The following is a 20,363-nucleotide window of genomic DNA, read 5'->3' on the forward strand; positions in this document are numbered from 1 at the left end:
AGGCTACTTCTCCCTGTTGCAGCCGGCTGCAGTGTTGGAGCTGCGGTGCGTGACGGGTCAGTCTATTACTGTACTTGTAAAAGCACACTCCTGCTCACAGGTTCCCCATCGAGGCACAAATGAACCTGCCGTCCAGAGAGGAGTGTGAAGGGTGGGACCAGGCGAAAGTAGCCTTCTTTATGAGCAGGGTGAGTACAAGGGAAAAAATAGGAGACGAAATGAGGCACTATAGAAAAACCAACGCAAAGGGACCTATTTACTCTGCATTTAAAAGTCCAGTAGTTCATTCAAGCTAATGTGAATCATGTGTAATGTCATGTTTGAGTAGATCTCTTCATACGTACTGGACCACAACAGCTGAAGCAAGTGTAAAAATAAACAGATACGATTTGTGTAGTTAAATGGGAATTCAAGATAGTAAACCAATATGTGTTTATTGCCCTCAGAACAATATGCAGGAATGTGTTGCCACCGTGCACAGACTGAGAATTAATGGACAAAGGCTTCTGGTGAGTTACTCCCTCACATTTTCCCTTTTTTCAACTGAATTCTCCAGAAAACACTCGTTCTGTCCCTGTTGCAGTTACGTAATCTACTAATCCGTTCCGTTCTGGATCATATCTGGGATGTGGTTGTTTTCAGTTTGCTACTCTAATTACATAAAAATGGAAAAATCCTCCCGAGCAATTATTATAATGATATTAAAAACAGCAGAATGATTACATTCTCCTCCAGCTATTTGTCGGTTTTGCTAAAAAAGAAACTTGTTAAAAACATGGTTTACAATGCCAAACATTTGTAACACCCTTATAAATCTTTTAAAGTCAAATGTGTTTGAAAGGAGTTTGTTCCTTCCTGTTAAGATATATAATCCTAAACGTCTCAAATTGCTATTTCTTGAATACATTGAAGACTGAACTTCACTGTGAATTATTAAATTGAGCTTGCAGCCCTGCGAATGTCCAACGTTGAAAAACAGGAGCGTTAACGGGATATGAAACGTGTCTAGTGTAAACCTAGCAGCTTGTATTACTTCCTACACAGTGTGTAATCAGCGGCCCTCCTAATGTGGAAGTCAGAACATCGGTTGCAACTTCTGCTTTAAAAAATTGCACCCTTTGCATTGTGTCCGTCATCCGCGCTGCACGTCCACCCTCTGAGGGCCTTCCGATGTCGCAGAGAGGCCCGATGACAAAATGAGCGCAGGATGTCAGTGTGTCAGTGGGAGAGCGTAAGAACTGTGAAATGAGACTCGGGGGATAATAAAGCTGTGATCCCTACTTATAAGTAAGTATCATTAAATCTGCTCCAGTCGTGAGGGTGGGAGAAAGCTGTCTAATGAGGATTTTATGCCGTGAAATAACTGGAGCATGGGTTTATAACTTCCTAATATTCAGTCGTTTGAGGATCCATAATAAAACCTCAGTAATACCTTTGGCATGCCCATAGAAACATTTGTTCATATGCATCCTGTAAGATACCACTTATATACACTTGTTTCTAACAAATTAGAGCATCAATCTCTTCTATTCGTTATTCACTGACCCTGAGTTGATTCCATTTTAGACAGAATATTGAATCATATTCCCCCCCATATCTCGCAGGCTTATCCCCCCCCCCCCCCCCCCCCCAAAATGTGCTCACTGTGGGTATTTATGAGTCAAAATGATTAATGTTTCAGAGCAGGGGCTTTGATGTGCAAGTTACCAGTGCAGATCTGAAAAATACATATACATTCTGTATGTGTATTGACTAATAGATCCCACAGCTATACCAGCCAGCACACCCGCGCTCTATTAAGCTGCAGGTAAACCCACGCTTGTATTGAAAGTAAATATTTCACTGCGGCTGCACAGCTGGCTATGCACACACTTTCTATTTAACCAGCTTCAAGGCTGCAGAGATGAGCATTCAAAGTGCACTCAGATGTGTGGACCTCTGTGTGCTGTATTTGATTTTACGCCTCGCTAGCACCGTGGCTCTGTGGCAATGTCCACCACTTTGGGCCAGACTGAAATATCTTAACAACTATTGGATGGATTGCCTTGACATGATGTACATTCATGATCCCCAGAAGATTGTGTGATGACGTTTCCTCTAGCGCCACCCTTAGCTTGGTATATATGATTCAGAGTGAAATATATCAACGACTATTGAATGAATTGCCATGACATTGTGTACAGATATTCATGGTCCCCAGAGGATGGTGTGATCCCCTGGCGTTTCCCGTGGCGCCACCATGATGTTGGTGTATGTGGTTCAGAGTGAATTATATCAATAACTGCTGAATGGATTGCCGTGAAATTTGCTGCAGATATTCATGATCCCAAGAGGATCAATACTAAGGACTTTGTGATCTCATGTGCATTTTCCTATAACCTATTCATTCAATACTACAGACATAATGGACATCTTTTTTCTGTTCCTATCCACACCAGTGTTGTGGCTCTAGGAATGGCAATGTTGCTCATTCGGTCCACCACTTTGGTCCAGACTGAAATAGCTCAACAACAATTGGACGGATTGCCATGAAATACGAAAATAAATTGACTTAATTTGAAAAATGTTGCACATATTCATTGTCCCCATATAGCATCCCCAGCAGGTTGAGATATGCAGTTCTCAAGTGGCATATCTCAACATCTACTGAATGGATTGGCACAACATTTTGTGCGTACATTTCTGATTACCCAGTGATGAATCCTAATGAATTTGGTGATCCCTTAACCTTTCCTCGAGGGCCACCATCAGGTCAAAATTTTAATTTGTCGAAAAACTAAATATAGTCAGAGACCTACAAGTATAGCTTGGGCTACACAACAATTGACCTCAGACAGACGCTGCCATACCCTGCTCTGGGTCAATAGGATCCCGGTAGTTAGTCCTTCCTGCGAGAATCTTTTCAATACCTTTCCTGAAAAAGTGTTGCAATCGTTGCAAATTCCTATTGCTGCCGGTATGGAGGGTTTTGATGCTGAATATTCACAGGCGAGTATTTAGCATTTTTGTTTTGTTTATTTGTCACATCTCCAGTGTGTAAATGCCTTAAGATGGTCAACCTGGTGAATTCTTGCAATTTATCATCAGCACGTTAGCTGATTTAGCTCAACACACCAGCCTTGTTTATGAGTTTGTGCAATGATGGAGATGCCTTGGTATTCATTAGGGTATTATTGTGACAAAATGATTGAAGATCAATTTAGCAACATTAGCAGTGAGTTACAAATAATGAGTGCTTTTGGGAGGAGGGCCCCCTTTGTGGGGGAATAAAGCTACTGCAGGGAGGATGACCCGGGGGAAGAAGGTTGAGTGGACCTACATTTGCGTGATTATGAACCATGAGGTGACATAAACAAACAGAAATGCTCTGACGCTAGCAAGGCTGTCTTGCTAACCTGAATCTTTTGTTTATTTTAATCAAATTCGACTCTGCTCTTTTCCCACAGTAGGGTTAATGATTGACGGAAATAAAACCGCTTTTGCTGGCGAGGTGGTTCGAGGCATTTCCTTTTTTTTTTTTTACAGCTTCTGAAGGACGGCATTACAAGAAACGTTTGAGAGCCAGTGAGTTAGCTGATGGATTACCTGACCAGTATACTGTAAAGAGAGAGCCTTCTGTGTACATAAAGAGTGATTTGTCTCTTTGTCCTTGTGTGTCATTGTACCTTGTCCTTAGTTACCACATACTTCATCATGTGTGTCAGACAGAGCAGTGTTAATATTTAATCTGCCTTCTGCATCCTCATACATTTTTGTTTTGGCATCCTTATCTCTTAAAGCCATTACTGTAAAGGCATTTGTCAGTTTCCGAAATGCTTTATCTCATTTCAGTCGTTGGCACTCTTTAACTCTATGAGTGTTGCTGCTCATTGGAACCATCCAGTTCCTCTTCTATTTCTGACAAACAGCCCTGCTGTTGCCTCTGGCAGTCAAATGTAAGTTCCTGTTGCAGGATGATTTTACAACAGCAACTGTGAGCGTTGGGGCTCTAGTGTAGGTTCAATCACAGTTGTGTTATGAATCAGAGTGAACTATATATTTACTGACATGTATATCTTTTGACTCCGATAACCGCTTCATTCTAAAATGATTGTTGCAAACAATTAGACAACCCTTTTGATATTAAGCGCCATTTTTGAATGTTCTTGTTAATCAGTTTGCAATATCAAGATCAAGTTTAACATTATGTTTGATTGTGACACCACATCAAAATGTAAAAATCTCCAATGGATCTGTCATTTTATTCCATAAGGCAACATGCATCATTCTTAAAAAAACATTTCTCTCCCATAATCTGGACATAATGTAATCATATTTGAGAGCACTAGACAATAGGGCTGCCATCCTTATGAAATCATTAATGTTGAAATCATTAAGGCACGTTTATTTTTATAGCACAGTTCAACAACAAGGCAATTCAAAGTGCTTCACATAAAAACATAATTTTATAGTTTTAACAATTTAACATAACATTAACCCTACCCATCATCCACATCTGGTTCATCTGCACTAAACTTAAATAATCCTGCGAATAAGACAACAAGTACTAGCCAATCAGAGGCAGACTAGGGCGGGTTTAAGCTGGCGGGGGGAAAAAATCAATCAAGCTACCATAAATGGCAGGCCTCACAACCGCCAATGGCTGTGAAAGAGGTAATTGGGCATGCGGATGAGAGGGCACTTCAATTTAAAGATAAAAAAAACTCTAGCACACTTATTGCTAGTGTGCCATTTGCCGTTTTTACATTATTCGAAGGGGGAAAAGTTTGTCTTTTTGTCACCTTAAATCACTGCAGAAGAGGAAGAATGTTTTTTTTTTCTTCTATTTTTATGCTAAGTTCTGTTTGACTCATCAGTAACTCAGCGTGTGTCTGAGAGCAGAGGGCCTGTACCGGGGGCTCCGAATGACATCCAGCGAGTGTGCTGCTGCTGCTGCTGAGCTTCGCCTTTGGCTTCCTTTGCATATTTCATACGATGTTTATACAGTAGATGGAGCAAAGGTCATCGCGATCCTCGAGAACATGGGCACAAGTGAGTAGGCAACACAGATCTAAGCTGCTATCATATACAACACCACAGTCCACCTCCAAGGTCTCTTCGTTTAGCAGTAAGAATGAGCGGCGAGGGAGAAATAGTTCTGTCTGAGCGGCTGGGTGTCGTCGCTACAGTGTGGACAGGAACGACAGTCAGCCGGCACGGCGTACATAGATAAAGGTGTTCTCCATCTCTTTGATGGCGCGTTCGCTCGCACAGGTAGACGGGTTAGAAGAGATATGTAGTGGATCAAAAGAGCTGTCAGCCTCCATCTTTGTGACGGTGTTTGAGTCACACTCAAAGTAAAGGACGGCACACGTGTTTGGTAAGATATATCACACGGCGGCTTTGTTGTTGGGGATCAAATATGTGCAGCGGCCTGCGGAGATACAAATGATGTGTGCTTTGTAAAACGTATGCAGGCTATAGTTAAAAAGAGAGAGAATCAAATGTGATGTTCAAAAGAAAATGAGGTGTTAATGTGTATCCTACTGGATTTTGGTAGAGTCCCCCTTGCAGTGGGTAATAGAGGAAACACAGCCTTAAAGGAGAAAAAAAAAAAACTTAAACCAGGATTGTTCCACTCGTGGTTTTGGAACGTTCAGCGTAGATTTGCGAACATGTGGAAAGAAAAGTCTCTCACACAACGACAGTCGTGAAACTTTGCACAGCTGCCGTGTGAACGCACCAAAGCCAATTTTGTGGGCATGTTGCCGCGAAGCTGCTCTCTCTATCGTGAAATGAAGCTCATTCCGAAAGGAAGGCTTTAACGAACGCTCCACGCATCAACACCTCCACGTGCCTCCACGTGTTTGCCCTGAACAAGACAGCCACGTGTGAACAAGAAGTCGTCATGTATGTTTCTGTTTTTGGATGAGGCTGAGATTTCACACTGTCAGAACTGACAGAAAAGAGCTGCACAATGTGTGTACTTGGCAGGTTGTGTGCTTTAAACTCGGTGCTGCTGTACCCAGAGCGTTTTTATTGTTTTAGGCCTTAAGTCAGCTTACCCAACATCCGCAGAGACGTCTGACAGCAAAGACCTAAAGGACATAGAAGTATACAAGGTTCATTTATTGTCATGGTACGTTAGGGTTGCGCAGAAACATGCAGTTTGTAGTCCTATTTTGTTACATCAGAAAAACACACAAACAAATATATATAATATGGTGGAGGGTGGAGATATATGCTAATCATTAGCATATGGAGTATATTGCAGTAGGGTGTTTTAGGTAACACGATTTAAAGCTGCTACGTGTAGAATTTTTATGGGATTATTGTATCTTTGAAATGAAGTTGATGGCGTAATTTGGGACAAAAGACACAATCCTGGCAATCTAAATCTAACTATTTTGCCATACTGGTAGCATAGCCCGAGGGATCATTTAGCGTGTGTACACGACACACCGACTTGCATGGCATGGCACCATAGTGTTCGTGCTTTGATGGAGTTCGTGTCACATGCAAAACTAAAAGTAAGGTCGACATTTTGTCACGTCGGAGTTAGTAACGTGAGTCATTCGTGTCGTTAGTCATGTGACTGAGTCACTAGTCATTTCAATTTTTAGTCAAGTTAACGTCAACCACGCTCTTTTCCTATACCCAACCCAAAAGTGTTTTTGTTGCCAAAACCTAACTTCATGTGAAGATGGGAAATTTATTTTGAAAAGTCACTACGCATGCAACGAGCGTATATTGTCAAGTCGTGCCTACGCATACTGACCACGCTGCATTATTTGAATGAAGAATGTGTTGAATTTTGTATCAAGATTCATGGTCAAATTTGTAATTTGTACAATACTTTGGTTTTGAAATATCTGCAAACTATTTCCAGTAGCCTCAGCTGTACTTTGTGTCAACTGCTAATTAGCACACGATAGCATGTTGACAGACTAAACTTGGCATGTTGAACACGATAAACATACCCGCTATAAAACAGTACGTTAGCGTTGTTAGAGCATGCTAACATAAGGAGGGCCTCGCAGAGCTGCTAGCTTAACTGTAGATTGGAAGTCCTGCTAATACGACCACCAGGTGGTGCTAATGTCAGATATCCAAATATTTGGTGGCTTTAAGGAAAATAGCAAACAATTTCTATCAGGACCAACAAAGCACTGATTCAAATAATCTTCAGCTCAACCATGGGCACTCACACACATTGCTATTCACACATCACTGCAAGCAAGAAATCAAGCTTGAAAAAGATTGGACCGTGGGGAGCGTGGTTTTCGTTGACAAATGCAAATTTGTCTGTATGCGCCTTATAAAAACGTGTAAAAACGTAAGATGTCACTGAGCGCTGCTTTGAGGCAGGGTTCCTGGTCCACAAAGGAGTGGCTGCAGCTTGTAGAGCTGTTGTGTCTCATTTGAAGAAGCACAGACACTCCTATAAATAATTCAATGTAGGAGCGGTGTCTGAGTATCCACCGGGGCGGACTGTTTGATATTTCATTCGGTGTCAAAAGGCTAAGTCTGATTTTATACCGATATTCTCCTGTAAGCCAGTGGGATGATCAAGTGTGTATCTGCGGGTCCAAGGTTCAGTTCTTTGAAGGAGGTAAAGCCTTTCATATTAAGTGATCTGACTCTCTGATTTACAAATGATTAAATCACAAGCTCTGCTTAAGGGGCTTTCATTCGTTCCTCAAGGTAATACGTCCTGTTGTTGCTCCCACGTTCCCACATTCACCATTCACACACCGAGGCAGCGTGAGCTGCATTATCAAGTCACAAACAGCTTTGAGAAACTACTATTTAATCAACTGTAGGCACCTTCTCAGTGCACCATCACACTTGCTCCACATGAGACTGCAGATAAAGGGCCCAACCATACATTATTCATATCTAAATTAGCCGTATTTGACTCACGCCTCGTACGTTAGCCTCTTTTATTCAGAAGCCTCTTTTCTGTTTTTGCTCATTTTTGGACACATACGCCACACAGCCAACGCGAAAATATCGGAAACTTTCACAAAACATATGTTGTCACAGGATCGTCATCGCGTCACGACAAATACGAGGCAGAGAAGAGACGGGGCGAGTAACGACCCAGAGCGATGAATTATGAATGAGGAGGGGAATACATAATTTAGCGGGATTTTGTTGCATATTTTATGGTAATCATTTGCGAATCACAATTGCCCCACTGCGGAGCGGACATTAAATGCAAACACAAAACTCCCGATGCAGCGGGCGGCCGGATCAACTTTTTCTCTCAGTGCTTGATGGTTTTTCTTTTCAGTCACAGGAGCAAGTGCTTCACTTGAAGGTCAGCAGCTTTAATCCACCAAATGGAAACTAGGCAACAGCGTGCAATGAGCTTCTTTTTTAACATTTTGCTTTAATTCTTTTGGCGGTTGTGTCGTCAGTTCGGTGAACTTCACGGCTTGTTCAACTGTTTGTAAGTCGGTGTTAAAGAGCTACACACACAGCACACCAATGAAGAGTATTTGATTTGAATCTACCATCCTTGAGTGTCACGATGTCTTTGAGCCGTCGCTGCAGTTTCTAACCAAACAACACTGACTATCATAAGATTGACATGCTTCTATGTGTTATGTATGCAATGTGTGTCACCGTGTCTGACCCTGCAGCTCCCATGCTGTGCGTACGGTATGTACCAGCAACGAGGTTCCTCTTGCTCTTTGGTTCAGCTTAAAAGCCAAGCTGTGCCGATGGATCGGCTCTTAGTGAGGTGCTGCCATCTCCTGTTGGCCAAGAGGCAATGCATGACCAACCCCTGAGTGTTTTTTGTGTTGCAGACTTAATGCACCGACGTGCTCTAATACATGTGTTTGTTTGGTGACAAGGGGAACAAGCTTGCAGTATCACTCCTGCAGTAGGAGATGACAGTGATTTGAGAACTCTGTAATTTTCACCCAACTTGTCACCATGTGTTTACAATTTGATTTCTGTGATGCTTCCGCAGAGCCTGTCCGACAGTGACATGAACAAGTTCAGTTTCATCCACCAACCGTAAGTAAAACGTTTACACCGCTGTCACCGCACACCTCAATCAAACACCTTCCTGTCTTCTCGGCTCACCTCCCTCCTCCCATTCTGACCTCCCTTTTACTTGTTGTCAAGGGGATAAAACATAGCATGCTCTTCATATCCCATGGGATAGTCCGATTATTATTATTATTACTAATTCTTTTCTTTTATCAAGCATAATTCTGAGTAACAGGATACTGGAGGTAAAGCGTATAGTACAATATATAAAAACCTACATATATGACAGTAAGAGGATACCTCAGAAACAAAATGTGTCTGTGTGTGTGTGTGTGTGTGTGTGTGCCTGCGTGTGTGCACACATGCGATGACAGTTTCTTGTGTACATAGCTGGGGGTAGTGTGTGCATGTGCAGATGTAAATGCAGAGTTCTGTCTGACTACACCTGCACATTAGTCTGCATGTGTCTTTGTTTCTTTGTTTGCGAGGTATGTTCTTGTTCCATGTAGCCCCCCCCCCCCCTCTCAAAAACCCGTCTGACAACAATAGAGATTAAGTGGATGAACCCCTTGTCTAACACTTTTATTATAATTTAATATACATAAGAAATTAAACTATACATTTTTCAAAAGAAATGGAATAAAAAGATATATCTTTCTGTTTTAATTTTTAAAATACAAGCTAAACTCATTACCAGATTCAAGGCTAAACTCCCCTTACACTTTACCTTTGAAGTAAGCGAAGCCTTTTCTCCACCAATTACAATTAAACAATGAAACTCCATTTCCAAGAGTATTTTTGTTTGTTTTCTATAAACCCAAAAAATGAATTCAATCATTTTCATTTCAGCACGATTGGCGCATGCTTTTGCACAGATACAACTAAATTGAATATTGTCCGTCCTGGGCTTCCATACTTTTCTATTTGACTTCCTGTTTTGTACGTGGTTATTCAAACACTTGAATCAGGAAGTAACACATCATTGCTTTTAGTATGTACTGCAGCTGCCTTTGCATAATGCGTACTGTTACATGCAGTACATGCATTCAATTGGGACAAAGTACTTCCTCATAACATGGCACCTTGAACTTTGACCCTCTTGCTCATATATCAGCCATGCAGAGGATTGTGGGTCAGAATAACCATAAAACATGCAGGATTACGTACTAAATATGACCAGATACAGGAGGTCATCCTGGCATTTTTTGGCATCTGGGACATACAAAATATTTTTCTGTCGTACTATATTTAATAATATTATGTGTATTGCAACACACAGGGGGAACATCCTCGTGTCCTCTTAGACAATGTAGGAAAAGCTGCAGAACTGACTTCAAATCTTCATACAGTAGGTCAGCTATTATGTCATTTTCTACTCTCTCACATAGCCGGGAATAAACCAAACTTCACATATAGTGAAGTGAAAGGAATTCAAATGTCTCAGAAGCACATATGTGTCCCAAATGGTGACTAAAGGTCTAAAGACGTGTCGTGAGTCATACACAGCTGGTTCCTTCAAAATCCAAACCTGACTCTCCCATAAGCACCCACGGCGACACTTTAGATATCCTGTACATTTCGTTATACAGTTTTGTCTTTGATTTTAACTCCCTAAGTGACACATACTGAACATCCTGGGGAGGTCATGTGACAGTGAGTTAATTTGTGACATCACTTCCAAAATGGCTGCCTGGCTAGTCAGCACATTTGGCAGCAACTAGCAAATTTCAAAAAGCTTGTTTTCAACACGTTTAACAATTCTAATGCTTGGATGACAAGTCCTACGTTACATCTAAATTGTTCTAACTGTATTTCACAAACAAATTATTATCTAAAAACTAAAAGTTATGAAAATATCATGACAGATATGTCACATCAGGCTTTTAAACGTATAACTGTCTCAGAAAAACCAAGGTGACATGTTTGTCACAATAAGAAAAATAGTAATGAGCTGCTCAAGGAAAAGCCTCGAACAATCAGTTGTTTTTTGTCCGTCCCCATCTTAGCTTTTTGCAGCCAGAAGTGACACAAGAGGGCGGAGCTAAGTACAACCGAACGCTGTATAAGACATTTTTAGGCGACCAAAAAGGTTCAATTTCACTTTCATGACCTGCAAACACACTGTGAAAGGGTTAACGTTATAAGACGAAAGCAACTCCCGGACCGGACAATGGTAGAGGCCTGTCAATCACAAGGTAGCCCCGCCCTAAAGCATCCCCTGCATTATGGTCTATTTGACTCTAAATGGGACCTTCATTTACTGAATGAACATCATGCTGTATTGAAGAAGACCTGAAGCGATTAAGACCATAAACTCATGTTTACAGTGTTCACTGAGGTAATAAATCCCGTGAGACATTTATTAATTATTAATTAGACTTTACAACTACACAATCAGACTTCTTTTTACAACCAGAAGAGGTTGCTGATGACCAATAGAAAGAAAAAAAAGTTGAAGGCACATTGGCTTCACTTTTCAGACCCGGGGGCTTTGTGTGTGAAATAGCAGAGAGTGCTTGCGTGACCATTGTGACCAACATTTAAGACACGCCCATATTAATCTGAAGGCCTCATCCGGTGATCTCATTCAGGTGATGCTTTATTTACCGTTAACTATTATCAGCATTTGAGATGGGAAGGAAGTGGAATGGAAGAGGGTCAGGAGAGATGTGATGCAACAGGTTTGTTCACTGACATCTGTTGTTGAGTATGTGTGTGTGTGTTTGTGTGCATGCATTCGTGTGTACGTGTGTGTATGTGTGTGCGTTTGTGTGAGAGTGAGAGACGGGGAGTGGAAAAGAGAAGTGATATTTTTCCTGCAGAGGCTGGTCAGAATTGAACTCCCTCCTCCCCTCTTTGACAAAGACATGACTCGAAGACAGTTACGGTCACATTTGTGCAAACACTCTGGCAGCGCACAGTTAATTCAGGAGAGGACTCAAAGATGCTAAACATGAATATGGACACGTTAAGTAAACTCGCTGCTCCTGCCACGGAAAAGATTCGGTAAGGAGTTCAGTTTTATTTGATATTTTGCTCCCAAGTGGCAATGACACAATTGGCCTTATAATTAATGCTTGTTAATATACATATATATATACATATATATATATATATATATATATATATATATGGTGCTTTGGACAAAAAACTAACTTCTTACATTTTTTCAACATCTGTTAACTTTCCTCCACGAGCAAGAAAAGGGTTCAAACTTGGGCAAAAAAAAAAAAGAAGCCATTTGTGTTTTGTCTAAAAATCAATGCTTTTAACGTCATGAATCAGAACTTGAACACAAACCTTGTCAGAAAAGTGACATAGTAGAGAATTCAAGATAAAATGAGGAGTGACTAATTGACGTGAAGACTGCGGCTGTCTTCCCAAAGCGCCCTTTTTAAAGCAAGGTTCATTTTTCCTGAGGACTTGTTTCTGAACGACAAACCATGTTTCTACCAGGCAGCTTCAGAAGATCGTCCAAGACATCAGGAAGAACGACGGCAGTTTGCTGGACAAGCTGAGGAGGTCAGTCTCTGAAATCTCAAGATCTTTACTGTACTCTTTGTACTCCACGCTAACATTTTGAGACAGATGTCTGAGAAGTCCCTGTGTGGCGCATGCATGCATCATCAGAGAATGCCAATTCCTCTTTCACAACCGTTGGAATAAGAGTAAGACCCACAGGCCCAAAATAACATAAAACAGATGGCCGTTTCGATTTCCTTTCCTGAAACGAATCCCCTTAAAGGACAGATGCCGTAATGACAGAACCCACGTGTTCTCGTCCTGTCTGCTAAAGACGCACAGCGGCCTGCCAACCGCTTTCACGGGCGCAGGTGTCCAATGTATGCAAATGGCCTCTTTCACTGAGACAGAGTATCGTTGCACTGTGAAGTCATTCATTGCCTGCTGCTGATGTCAGTGTCTCTCTCTCTCTCGTTCTCTCTCTCTCTCTCTCTCTCTCTCTCTCTCTGTACGGCAGACTGAAGAGCAAACCGCTTCCGAAAGTGCCCGCGAGAGATTACAGAGGTAAGACCTGAGCCGGTTCCCACAAGAGGATTGACACATGTGGTGCAAAATAACACATAATGATAATAATGATAATGATGATATCCACCTGTGTTCAAGTTCCGTCTTGTGATAGCAATCAAATGCCAATATGTACATTGAAGGAGTCATTGTAAACTTGGGTTGATCCTGGCATGTTGATCTTTAAGCATCCACTATGGACGGGAGGTAAACATGACAGTGACCTATGACGTGTGGGCATGTGAGCGCGGTGGACTTGTAAAGGATGGAGAGAGAGACGGAGGAGATTGGATTTCCAACAGTCTTTCATAATTACACATCAGCAACACGACATGTGTGCAAAATATAGTTAAAGGACACAAAGCAAACATCATCCGTTGGGCCGAATAGCTCCTTTCAGAGTATTGTTCAGAGTAGAATATTCTAATAATGTATACTGTATATTACAGGAATATTATTACTGATGCAGTATGTTTAATGCCACAGTTCATTTGAACTCCTTCATAGACATCTGGGTTAGTTTCATCTTTGCATCATATTCTGTAAACTGATCAAATGTTTTTTAAGTGGAATCTTGCACAACTAGTAACTCGGAAGTGTGAAAAGCACCATGTTTCCTTTTGGCAATGATGTAAAGCATAACATTGAAATGTTCAAGTCATTTAAGTGCAGCAGATGTACTGAGTTGATTTCCCCTCGATGTTAATCTTATTTCCCTAATGATGGAGGTAATGTTGTACATAATACAATCAACTAATCACAAAAACAGCCCGGAATCAGCTGTGTTCCTGAGCTTACCTCGACTCTACCTGCAGTCATTTATTCCCTTGGCAGTTAGCACTTTTCTTACACATCGTCTCGTATTTGCGTTCTCCTCTCCATCGGGAAAAAAACATCGACTAGATCTGTTCCGTCTCAGCCTGAAAAAACCACTGCAAGTGAGCTTTAGGAAACAATTACTGCACCTGTTTCCAGATGTTGTTTTCAAGAAACACGCTGCGCTAAATGACTTGATGCTTCTGCTCAAACTGCATTAAAAAAACCAGCAACAATTATGCCACTTGTTGAGAGATTACGCAATGGCTGAAGAGGTGAGGAGACGCGCTCCGCTGGTTCCTCTAAACGTGGGCTTGGCTCTAAAATTAGAGAATGCGCTCTGACACCTGCTCGGGTGAATTTATTGCTGTTATTAGCTTTTTTTTTTTAGTTAACCAGGCTGGGCTTAATAAAAAAATACACAATTTGCTTTTACATTTCTCCCTCATTATAATGAAATCCCTTTAAATGTTTCCAGATGACAGGGAAGAGGATGAACTGTCTGATCCGGATTACGTGAGTAGAGAAATTGGTGACTTGTAAGTCATGCAAAGTGCTTTTTTTGCCTGGCGTCTGTTTCGAAACATTACAAATATGTTGTTCCCCAGGATAACGACACGTATGAGGATCCACATGAGGACCAGGACGACAGCTACGAGCCTCCTCCCAGCCACAGAGCCTTCACCGCGACTCCCTCTGCTTCCCTCGCGAGGGGGGAATATCTCGGTCAGTAACGGTCACCTGACGTGAAGAACTGTTTGCATCTGCACTTCTTTTTCACCACAAATGTCTCCCAAAACTCTTCCCCTCATGATGAAATTCGAAACCCCCTTTTTCACACACAGTTTCTATTCTTCAGCAGCTTCTCCTTTACAGCGATCGCTCTCCTCCAGCTGGAGTCGCATCACCTCCGTTTGACGCCGCTGAGCCAGAGCTACAATACACAGAGGGCTTCAGAATGGAGCTTCATATGCAAATGCTGACGTCCTGTTTTTGCTTCTGCTTCTCCTTTTTCCAGGCGACGACCGCCGCAACCGGCCCAGCCGGCCGCCCAGGAAGCCCCTCCGCCCGGGCAAAGACTCCAAACAGCTGCCCCCCGAACCCACCCGGCAGGGCAGCGATGAGGTAGAGCAACTTCCCCCCCTAGCTCACAAAGCTCACACAAACACTCCCACAAAAACGCTGCTGTGTCTTGGAGGGTTTCGCCACATCCTGTGTGGACAGCTGACCCCGTTTTCACACTATGTCGCTTTGCAGGAGGACTACGTCGATCCCGACTGCAGCAACGATGACGACAACTACGTGCAGCCTGCGGGGAATCCATCCTCCAGTAAGATACCAACTTCATATGGATCCGTCATATGGACACCACTGCTGCAAGGATTATGAAGATATAATAATAAAAATAATGATGATGACGATAATCTTCGTGCCCCTACACAGATCCTGTGACGCATAGTGGGGGCAGAGCAGGGAGGGACCACCTGCACACACCTTTACCGGAGCGTCCACCCAGTCCTGGTAGGTACAACAGTAACCAATGCCGTGCCTCGACACCAGTTCACCAGGGGGTCGACCTCTAGAATCATTGGTCCTGATAACCTGCGCTCATCACGACTCTCTTACCATCACACCCTGTATGAAATGCACCATCTGAAAATGTACCGTAACACGAGGAGAAACTCTCTGTGATAGTCATGCCGGCATTTAATTAGCTAATTTGTTTGCTGTCCACTGGACCGTGTACCTCCAAGCATGGTGATGTTAGAAGAAGACATGAAGAAGAAGAAGAAAATGTCAGCTTTAAAACACCTGTTGTTATTCTGAAAGGTTAGTTAGTTAGTGGATAGGGGCGTGAGGCTGGACTAAGGCAGAGCAGCGCTTTGTGCTAAATGTGCTAACGTGCTGAATTTTGGCATACACTGTATATTGTTTACAGTGTTAACCATCTTAGTTTAGCTTTTTAAACTTAAACCTGCATTCTTTCTAATGTCCATCAGGGGGCGACACCTCTGCTTACAAAAAAAGAAGTCTGGTTGTATAGAAGTCTATGAGAAAATGACTCTACTTCTCTCTTGATTTATTCCCTCAGTAAACATTGTAAACATGAGTTTATGGTCTCAATCTCTAGTTTCAAGTCTTCTTCAATACAGCATCACGTTCATTTTGTCAATTATGGTCTATTTAGAGTCAAATAGACCATAAAGCAGGGTATGCTTTAGGGCGGGGCTACCTTGTGATTGACAGGTTGCTACCACATCTGGAATTTGTCAGTGTCTTCCTCTGACAACTTTAACCCTCTCGCTGTGTGTTTTCACTTCATGGAAGTAAATTGCAACATTTTGGTCGCCTACAAATGTTTAGCGCTGGGTTGTACTTAGTTCCGCCCTCTTGTTTCACTTCTGGTTGCAAAAAAGCAAAAAGATGGTGACGGCCAATATGCCAAACTCCAGGCTTCGAAGTGGCAGTCCACAAACCAATGGGTGACGTCACCGTGACTACGTCCACTCTATACAAGATCTATGGTATTTGGTCATAAACTAAAGTATTGGACAAATTAAAATTCTGACCTGATGATGGCGCTAGATAAGACATTAAGGAATTATCAAAGTCATTACAATTCATTCTGAGAGAAGGCATGTAGACGTGTACCAGATATGTGACATACTTCACTGGATGAGTGAAGCATTTTTTAGGATTCATCCTCTTGGGACAATGAATGTCTGTACACCATTCACGGCCATCTAATAATTGTTAAGTGGCGGCCCGACCAACGCTGCCGTGTCGCCAGCATGGCTGGAACGCGGAAGGAGAGAAAAAAAAGGAGGCCTCCATTACGTCTACAATAATAAACGAACAGATTACAGGCCTGTGCATGAAAAGTCTTTGTAAATACACTACAATGAGAGACAAACACACACACACACACACACACACACAAAAGAAACGCCCCAGGGCAGATTCTGCTGCATGCTGAAGACATGTTTGAAGCAATGAAAACAATGACATCCGGCACAAAAAAAGGAAAACTAGGCCTTTGTGCCTCTGCAGCGCGTCTAATTCTGGCTTTGGTTGCTTTTCAGACTTTTATGAAGTTCCTGACAAAGAGGTAGGCTTTCAAGTTACAGCCATTCCAATTATTTGTTCAAAGTGCATTTACATGTGGAATTCATTGTGGTTTCTCTCTTACAGGGAAACTCATTATCTCTTCCAGCGAGCAGGTCAGTGGGAGACTGGTAATTGCATAGACGTACAATACAAAATGACAGTATTTTTTTGGGGGGGGGAATCCTTTTGACTGCAGTCTGAGACCAACGCATTCCTTTGCAGACCGCGTCCGATCCCCGCAACACAGTCGCATTCCTTACCACCGAGGCCCAGCCCCAGGTAGGACTGAGCGTTTATAAATCCGAGGCCGCCCTCTGTCTGCCATGAAGCCATGGCGTTGCTTTTCCTACTTAACCACACTAACGATGAGTCGTGTTTCTTCTTCAGAGGGAATACGAGGAGATCTCCCGTTGCCGTAAGTGCCGTGTTTTTTGCAGAGAATGTGCTGCGTGCCGCGCCGTTGGGACGACGCGGACTGACTGGTGTTGTGAATTCTTTCCAGGTCCAGGAGCCAGCAGACGACGACGACGAATACGAAGTCTGCGATCCGGGTGGCTGTGAGTATGAAATCAAAGGCAGCCAGCATAATTCTTTCTAGCATGATACGCCATCTAGATCAAATATACTTCCCTACAGTAAATGGGCAATAGTATGATTATAAGACTTGCCTAAGCTGGTCACAATAACCGGTAGATGACTTGTGTGCTCCTCTAGGTTCCAGTGATAAACCTGCAGACGGCCCTTCTCTACCAAAAGCTTTGCCCAGAGAGTAAGCATCACTCAACCAAATATTCTTTCTCATTATATATCTATTTAAAGCTTAAAGAAGGGAATAACTGAATGTCCGATCATCTCTTTTTTTTCTTCTACCAGAAGGTCACCAAAACCACCGGTAGGAAGCGCTCTGAACACAACGAATACTTGTTTTTAAAGGATCAGCTGATGTCTGTAAACATGACAGTATGTGTTGATGTTTATGATGCTAAAATCATCTTGTTTTCTTTTGCAGAAGCCAGAATTTAAACCTAGGGAATTTGAAAGTAAGTGTTTACATTCATTCAGATACTACGTGCCCTCATTATTAGTCACACCAGAGCTTTTATTAAACATTGTCAAATTAGTTCCAATCACTTCTATGATGAAGGTTTTTTTTCCCCCTTAAAACACTTATTAAACCTGCATTGTCACCACCGTTGCTCTCTGGATTTCCTTCAGCAACGTTTAGTGTGCGAGAATGATCTAATTCCACACAAACATGCGCTGCACAAGTCACTATAGAGTTCCCACATTGAAACTCTTCCAGGTAAAAGGATATGCAGATAAAGCAGCATACAGCTGAAAAGAAAAACATTTACACGTTTCATTTGTGGGATTGGGCTTCGATCTCCACTCATTACTGAACGGCTCAAACGCAGCCTGATCACCGTCCGTCTGGATCTCCACAGGCCGCACGCTGCCTGCGATGCCAACCGACCAGAAGCCCCAGCTGAAATCTCTTACGCTGGAAATTAAACGGCCAAAGTAAGACGCGTGTACAGTTTGACGAGATGCCGGGGAGGGGGGGGGGGGGGGGGAACCCGAGGAAAAACAGCCTTTAATGGCCTCTGTTTGTGGTCTCTCTTGCAGGATTCCTGTTCCACCGTTGACCCCCCCAAGTGAGTACAGCTACAGCTCGAGTCTCTCTTCAGGTTATCAGCCACGTGCACGGGAGGAGTTGTTTTAAACTCTTAACATAAAGTGAAAGAAATCTAAAAAAACAAGAAAAGAACAACACCTTATCATGAAGTTTGTGTCTCTCGTTGTCCCAGAGCCGGCCGACAGACGAAGTGTCCCTGCTGAGAATGGGCTGACAGACCACGACAAGGTGTGCTCTCTTGCAACGGTTTATCGTAACGATGAGCAAACAACTCAACAAGCTATACATTCACGCAAAATTTACTTTTCATTTCAGGACGCAGACATCTATAAGAAGCCCTGGTATGCCGGCGCGTGCGACCGCAAGACTGCTGACGACGTCTTGTGTCGCTCAAACAAGGTGGGAAATGGTATTATTATCCAAATGAGTGATGAGTGGTTTGTATCCCATAACCCACCACACCCCGCTCACCCCCTGCCGGGGCTTCTGACTGTGAGTGCTTCTTTCTGTTTTTCAGGGCGGGGCGTTCATGGTGAGGAAGAGCTCCGGTCAGGACGCGCAGCAGCCCTACACGCTGGTGGTGTTTTACAACGGCCGAGTGTACAACATCCCCATCCGCTTCATAGCGACGACGCAGCAGTACGCTCTGGGGCGAGAGAAGAAAGGGGAGGAGGTACGGGGGGGGAGGTCTTTGGGTGTCGGTCAACGGTAGAACAAGAGCCGTGTTTCTGTCTCTGTGGGCGCGCGTTGTTGATCTAGCTGCTCTTCAGGGATAGCTGCAGGGTTTTCAGTCCAATGCTGGTACTGGAGGTTTTGTTAGGATTAGGATTGTTAGTTAAAAAGCCTCAGAGTGTAATAATATGCAGGCATCTGAATTAACAGCTAGACCAAAGGGCACCAAAACTCCCCAGACACATTGCATTGTGGGATTGTTTGCAAAGTAAGTGGTGTGCACGTGCCGTGGAATTTTTAAGGCACATTTTGCAGTTTTGTGCCAAACACTCGCTCAATACAAGAAGTGGTCTAAATGTTGATTTTACTGAAAATTATTACTCGCATTCAGAAATAGTCACCTGGACCATGTCTGGACTGCGTCACAAGATCCCCTCTTCCTTTAAAATGTTTAGAGCAAACATGAAATTTGCTCATTGACCTAATTTGTCGATTTCGAGGACGCTCAGACTTCCCTTCTCTTCTGTTCGCAGCATTTCAGCAGCGTCTCCCACATCATCGAGAACCACCAGCGGACTCCTCTGGTGCTGATTGACAGCCAGAGTAACGCCAAGGACGCCACCAAGCTGTGCTTCCCCGCCAGGCCCTAGGTTTGGCCCTCGGCGCGTGTCCACACCTGCCGTGTTGACCCTCAAGACTATTGTTTACAGAACTCGTCGTGCGACGCTTCTTCTCTCCTCCGGTGTCGAGACCCCGGCCTGCACTGCTGGCCATGCAGAGCCAAAGTAGCACCGACGCAGATTACTTTTTAAATCTTCATTTATTTCGATGTTTTTGTTTTTTTCTTAAATGCTCCAAGTCAGTAAACAGTGTGTTAAAATGAATGCAAGGAAGGAGAGAGTGTTGCTGAAGCTGAAAGAAGCAGGTAGACAATTTGTTTATGACTGCAATACGTTGGGGAGCCAGAAAATACAAGGTTGTATATTTTTGTTTTAATAAAAATTAAAGAAAACGTCAATTACTCGTGTTGTATGACTCCAGCTCACATCGACAGTCGTCATAAAAAAACGCCACCAGGGGCCGACAAACTGGTTTATTTATTGTCTGGTCAACACGTAAT

General features: G+C 42.9%; 1 protein-coding gene across 2 annotated transcripts; it reads left to right on the plus strand.

The window, feature by feature from the left end:
• On the plus strand, nucleotides 1–20,261 carry blnk (B cell linker). Of its 2 annotated transcripts, XM_079168827.1 has the most exons (24): nucleotides 1–188; nucleotides 447–509; nucleotides 8,963–9,009; nucleotides 12,442–12,507; nucleotides 12,965–13,011; nucleotides 14,306–14,343; nucleotides 14,436–14,553; nucleotides 14,846–14,952; nucleotides 15,085–15,157; nucleotides 15,271–15,348; nucleotides 16,911–16,936; nucleotides 17,020–17,048; nucleotides 17,158–17,214; nucleotides 17,323–17,350; nucleotides 17,438–17,492; nucleotides 17,650–17,704; nucleotides 17,809–17,827; nucleotides 17,945–17,975; nucleotides 18,381–18,456; nucleotides 18,562–18,590; nucleotides 18,744–18,799; nucleotides 18,887–18,970; nucleotides 19,089–19,244; nucleotides 19,777–20,261. In XM_079168827.1, the coding sequence occupies exons 1-24, from the start codon at nucleotides 120–122 to the stop codon at nucleotides 19,891–19,893; spliced, it is 1,524 nt and encodes a 507-aa protein (XP_079024953.1). In that variant the 5' UTR covers nucleotides 1–119; the 3' UTR covers nucleotides 19,894–20,261. The 2 variants fall into 2 exon arrangements, with proteins under 2 accessions (XP_079024953.1, XP_079024954.1); XM_079168828.1 differs by lacking the exons at nucleotides 1–188; nucleotides 447–509; nucleotides 8,963–9,009 and adding an exon at nucleotides 11,891–11,991.
• The last annotated feature ends 102 nt before the right edge of the window (nucleotides 20,262–20,363 follow it).

Source organism: Pholis gunnellus (genome assembly GCF_910591455.1).
Source record: "Pholis gunnellus genome assembly, chromosome: 11".
In the NCBI taxonomy this organism is placed as follows: domain Eukaryota; kingdom Metazoa; phylum Chordata; class Actinopteri; order Perciformes; family Pholidae; genus Pholis; species Pholis gunnellus.

What these genes read in the sequence shown, in the direction of transcription:
- blnk (XM_079168827.1), top strand. Translation starts at nt 120, where the DNA reads ATGAACCTGCCGTCCAGAGAGGAGTGTGAAGGGTGGGACCAGGCGAAA. An exon ending in TTCAGTTTCATCCACCAACC is followed by an intron (nt 9,010 to 12,441) that starts GTAAGTAAAACG and finishes TGTTTCTACCAG; the next exon opens with GCAGCTTCAGAAGATCGTCC. An exon ending in AACTGTCTGATCCGGATTAC is followed by an intron (nt 14,344 to 14,435) that starts GTGAGTAGAGAA and finishes GTTGTTCCCCAG; the next exon opens with GATAACGACACGTATGAGGA.